We start from the raw sequence: 5,512 nt of genomic DNA on the forward strand, positions 1-5,512 counted from the left end.
GCCAAGTGGGCTGGGGATGTAACAATGAAATGGACAGAGTCACTGCACTCGGGGACCTAAGAGCCACATTGCAAAGAGTGGGTAGGTAAGCACGGGATACTCTGGGAGCAGAAAGGGAGTGGCTAACCCAGTGCTGAAAGATTAGGGAGGGCTTCAGGCAAGTGATCCAAATCTCTAAACCTGAAGAACCAGGGGATGTTTTTTTAAAAAAGGCTTCTTTGGAAGGGGGAATGTGGCTATGTCGGGTTCCAAAAAAATATGGAAATATGAAAAACTGAGCAACTATAAGTAGTTCAGGAAAGATAAACCCAGGGCTTGATTAAGAAATTTCGAATCTGTCCTGAGAGCACTAGGGAACCACAATAGATTCTTTAAGCCAAATGACACGATCATAAATATGCTTTAAAAAGACCATTATGGTTAGTTACTATGTGGAGAATACACAGAAAAGTAAGGGAGCAAAACCAGAAGCAGGAAAACTGGTTAGGAAGACACTGCAACAATCTGAAAAATAGACGGTTAGAAGTGGCAAGTACTGGTGATTAATATTATTTAGATTGGGAAGATGGAGGGTGTCGGTTTGGAAAAGAGAAAGCAAGAGGGTGTCGGTTTGGAAGGCAAGGATAATGCTTAGGATAGGAGCATGGGCAAAATGGTGAGTGTGTTACCATTTATTAACATAGGAGATAGCAAAGCTGTTGCTGGCCGAGGCAAGAAGGTAAGTGAAATGAATTTTGAGTTTCAAATTTAAGCAGAGATATCTAGTAGACAGTTGGAAAGCTCTGGGTTGGATTCATAGATTTGGGAGTTATTATAATGTAGTAACTGAAACAACTACAATGGATACGAATATTTAAGACTTCAAGGGATGTGTGTATCTTCCGACAGTAAATGCAAAATTAAGTGGCTTTTTCATAGTGAAGGCTCCCAGCTTTTATCAAATTTTCAAAGATTAAGACCACCAATATAGATGGTAACGGTAGTCATGAGAGTGGTGGCGAATGCCATCCCACATGAAAGATGTGTATAAAAGGTAAAAGAGAATCCTGAACAGCAGCATGTAAGGAATGAGAAGAGGAAGAAGAGTTTGCAAAGGAGCACAGAAGAGGCCGGAGGAGTAGATAGAGCACCAGGAGTGCGGTGTTAGAGAAGCCATTCAACATCCAGAGTTTCCAACAAAAGCAAGCAGCCGACCACAACAGAACCACAGAGATAAGGAGTGAAACATCGCTGGAACCCGCAACGTTGTTGGCAAGTTCGTTAGAACAGTCTTGGAGCTGTGCTGAGGGCAGGGGTCAAGGTGGATTAAGGTGATAATGAGAGGGGAGTAAGCGGGCACTGTAGATGCAAACGATTTTTTTAAAGTTTGGCTGTGAAGGGGAAGACATGAGGTAAGTAGATGGAAGGACATTAGGAATTACAGGAGGGATATTTTAAGATGGGGATGGATTTAGGATGTAGTTTAAGCAGTCGAGAATTTATCATCTGGAGTCAAGACACAGTGAGGTTGAACTCAGTCTTTTCTATGTATTGTCTAACCATGGGCAAGCCGCTTAATATTTCCAAGTGCGTTTTGGCAACTGTGAAAGAATAATCATCTTAGGACTGCTGTGAATTAAATGTGATAATGTCATTAACTATTTTTGAACACTGAGTCCCCAAGGGAACTGGGCATACTGACTTCAGTAAATGTCTAGTTACTAGTCATGGGAAGAAACCAGCAGGACGGTTGAAAATATGGAGAGAAATGGAAAATGATGGATTCATCAGCGGCCCTGAGAACCAAGAAGAATATATTGCATCTAATCTGGGGCAAAAATAGAGGAAATTAACCTCTGCAGGAAGGGAGCCCAATCTTTCTTCTATTTCTCTGTCAAACAGGACGGAAGACAATTTGCTGAATGGGGAGCTGTGGGGTGGGAAATGTGAGGTGTGGACGAGCCTTTGAACGGCTGCGTTAAGTAGGAGAACGGGAAAGGAGGCCGAAGGGGAAAATGAGAGCTTGCAGAGTATTCTGACCGTGAGTGGAGGGAGGAAAACAAGATTTTCTAACGCAAAGTTGAGCAATTTTCTCCAACAGTGCTCCGTAGCCGCAACGTAAAAGCCAGGAGGGCTGACGACACATTTAAAAAGTCCGTGTTGCACGAAGCCAAGAGTTTAAACGAATGGCGGGTTTGGCTCACAGTCCGAAACGGGCACTGCCAGAGCAGAGGAGACGGAGAAGCGGCCACGGCCCAGCCCGGGGGAGCTCCCGACCCCGAAGACACTCAGTCCGGCTTCCCCTCGGAGGGGAAGAGGAGGCGGGGCCTGCGACGCGACCCGATCGGACCGCACCGGACCCGCCCCGCCCCACGCCGCGCCAGGCCCCCGGCGCCCAGGACCCAGGCCGTCCGCGGGACTTACCAGCAGGCTCTCCACGTTGATGGGGTCTCGGCACCGGCGACGCACCGTCTCCTCTGCCGGGTCCACGAGCAGGCTGGGCAGTTTCCGCGCTGGCCGCTGCTGACTCATGCTGCCCAGCCGGCCGCCCCTGGCCCTCGCACCCCCGGAGCTCTCCCGCCTTCTCCTGCTCCGGTCGGATGCCGCTCTCGACACGCCGGGTCTCGGAGCCGAGCACGAACCGGGCTCGCGGCCTGCCCGCCGGTGCACCTGGCTAGGCCGGGCCGCGGACACACGCGCCGCTGCCCCGCGGGCCCGGAACGTATAACGCAGGCGGGCGGAGAGCGGGCTGACCCACGACTCTCAGGACGCGGTGCCCGCCATCTTCCCGCATGCGCAGTGCGCCGCCCCCAGTGCGCATGCGCGCGCCGCCGGTCGCTCCCACGCGCTAATCCGCTTCCTAAGCCTGGCGCGCGCGAAACCAAGGGCGGCGGAATCCACGGAGGGGATGGCGAAGGCGAGGGAAGAGATGGAGCAGGACTCCAGGGGAAGGGAGCGGGGCGGGGAACGCCAGGCGGCCGGGAAAACGCAATTTCTCCTCGGAATTCCTGACACGACTGACACCAGTGACTGAAAGTTCTGCGTGAGCAGAGATGGTAATTTATTCTTGAGCTCCCTCCGCACATCTCAGGCACTTGCCCAGTGCCGATGCTTAGTAAATGTTGGTAACCAATCCGCGGGGGAATCGTTTACTTACGTGCTTCTTTCTTTTTTTCTTTTCTTTTTTTTTTTTTGCTTCTTTCTCCTTTCCTTTTCCTTCTTTGCTTCTTTTCTTTCTTTCATTTGATGAATAAATTATTGATTACCTGTGGTGTCAGATATGGTGGTGGGCACAGGAGACATTCGTTTGGAGTTGGCACAGGCTCAATCTCAAATTTCAGTGGGGGAGACATAATAAACAATATTTAACGCTGGGCCCAGAATTGTATTTACAAATCCTCGCTCCTCTTAAGTTTATAAGGCCCTAAGCAAGTTACTTAGTAGCTCTATGTTTCAATTTCCTCATCCGTTAAATGGGAATAATGATGGTACTGACCTCAGAAGGTTGTCGTGAGGAATAAATGAATTAATAAATTTACTTAGAACAGGGGCCAGCACAGGTTAGAAATAAAAAGGCAAAGGAATGTGGTTAAGTACAGGGTGGAGAGCAGTAACTGAGCCAGGCAGTTAGAGCAGAGCTTTCTACCCAGCCTGGGGCGGGGAGGAAAAGCTTCTGGAGGAAGTTGGCTTCTCCCCTAGGCTCTAAGTTCCCAGAGGGCATCCTCTAATCTTTACATTGCCAGGATCCCTGGCTAATAGTAAGTTCTCAGTAAATGTTTGCTAAATGAACGACTTGAAATAAAGGATAACACCGGGGAGTCTCTAGAAGATTGAATTTTGTTGCAGATCGAATTTCCCAGAGCAGTTAAAAGATACTCTTACCAACCAGAGTCCTGAGAAGGCAAGCTCTAGAGACCAGAAATGGCTGTTTTTAATAAGTGAGGCGTTAATTCAGCATCTGCATTCTGCTAAACCTTGCTGCATACATTTTTTCATGTAAGTCTTATATCGAACCTGAAAGGTAGGTGCTTTTCTGCCCAATTTACAGATCAGGGAAATGAAGATTAGCAAGATTACAAAATTTACCTGAGATTCTGGCTAGGCAGTAGGAGAGAAGGGATTTGACTCCACAGCTGATTAATTAATTGGGTATGCTGATCCTTGAGAAGGTTGTCAAAAGATGACTAGATTTTCTGCAGCCAGATATGGGATCGGGTGAGTGAAAGTGAGGTGTGGGTCAAGATGGGGGCGGCAGGAACTCCAGCCTGAAAACGGCATGAGCACAGCTGTGGACGGTCAAGGTAACAACACAGCCCTCCAGACAAGATACCTGTGACCTGGCAGGAAGTTGACGGAGTTCATGCTCTGTGATGCCAAAGTCACCCGCCGAGAGGAAGGAGAGATGGTGGAATAGGAGATTTGGAAGACATGGCAGGCACTCGGCAAATATTTATAGAAGGTCAGGTGGGGAACAGTAGGGAAGACTACCCTGGGAAACACAGTAAGACTGCAGGGTCACACGACACCACCTCTGGTCCATGGCTCTCTCCCAGTGTCTAACGTACATATCTTATGAGCGTGGGAGGAAGAAGAGGAATGCGTAAAGAGGGCAGGGGAGAAATGGCAGCAAAGACTGTTCCTCGTTAGTTTTCTGTATGCAATAGTATGAGTCATAGGACGTTAGAGCAGGAAGAGGGTCATTCAGTAAAACCCTCTCATTTCACTCCGGAGGAAACCAAGAACAGAGAAGTTAAGTGACTTGCCCAAGATCAAAAAACTAGTGTCTGGCAGAGCTGGTCTTTTACTTTCCAGATCACTACACTGTTTTGGAAGTTGAGATGAGGTGCCAGGACCAACACCTGCAGGAGAGGAGTGCTGAAGAGATGGAGGGATGCTGAGAGGGGGGTGGCCCGGAAGAAGGAACAGACAGACCGGGCAGGAGAGAGCCCTGTGTCAGCTCTTATTAGCCGTTGCTGGCAAGTAACTTAACCTTTAGAACCCTCAGTTTCTATATTTGTAAACTGAGAGTAAACACACCTGCTGTATTAGTGATAATGAACATCAAGTCCCTGGTACACAATTCATCTTCCCTGGTAAAGCGAACTTCAAATTTCACAAGGGCTGTTTATAGTCAAGTCTCAAAGCCCCCTACTCCGGTAACTAAAAGTGGTTGTAAAGTGACATCAAATGGAACAAAGAGCACTGCAGTTAACTCTTTGCTCTGAGGTTTTGTTCAGTCCTTGATTAGTTTACAGGGTGCTCCCAGGATGATGCCTGCCTAGGAAAGTTTCATTGGTCCAGGCACATGGATTCAGTCTCTCCACTTAGCAACAGTATTTTTCTCCTGTGTCAGAAAGGAAACAAACAGAGAAAAAATATGCCTGCAGTCAAATGCACACACAAGAGCAAATCCCCATGAAAGCCCATCCAAAAAGACCAGTGGGGAAGATGAGCTAGTGCTGTATGCCTCAGCGAACTCCAATGAGAAAGCCACAAAGAGAAGCGGGGGGCAGGGGTGGGGGCAGGCGCGGGG

At 48.4% G+C, this 5,512-nt stretch overlaps 1 protein-coding gene across 3 annotated transcripts in view; it reads right to left on the reverse strand.

Annotated features, from left to right (window-relative positions):
• The window catches only part of E2F6 (E2F transcription factor 6), a 17,913-nt gene extending 15,119 nt beyond the window's left edge, over positions 1 to 2,794 (reverse strand). Inside the window, exon 1 of one of the 3 annotated variants that reach the window (XM_011365129.2) lies at positions 2,404 to 2,792. In XM_011365129.2, coding sequence (XP_011363431.1) covers positions 2,404 to 2,511 — 108 coding nt within the window. In that variant the 5' untranslated portion in view covers positions 2,512 to 2,792. Of the gene's footprint in view, positions 1 to 2,403 lie in introns of all 3 variants that reach the window. The other 2 variants (XM_011365131.2, XM_011365130.2) reach the window with 2 other exon arrangements.
• Positions 2,795 to 5,512: the final 2,718 nt, after the last annotated feature.

Source organism: Pteropus vampyrus, unplaced genomic scaffold (assembly GCF_000151845.1).
Source record: "Pteropus vampyrus isolate Shadow unplaced genomic scaffold, Pvam_2.0 Scaffold105, whole genome shotgun sequence".
Taxonomy (NCBI): domain Eukaryota; kingdom Metazoa; phylum Chordata; class Mammalia; order Chiroptera; family Pteropodidae; genus Pteropus; species Pteropus vampyrus.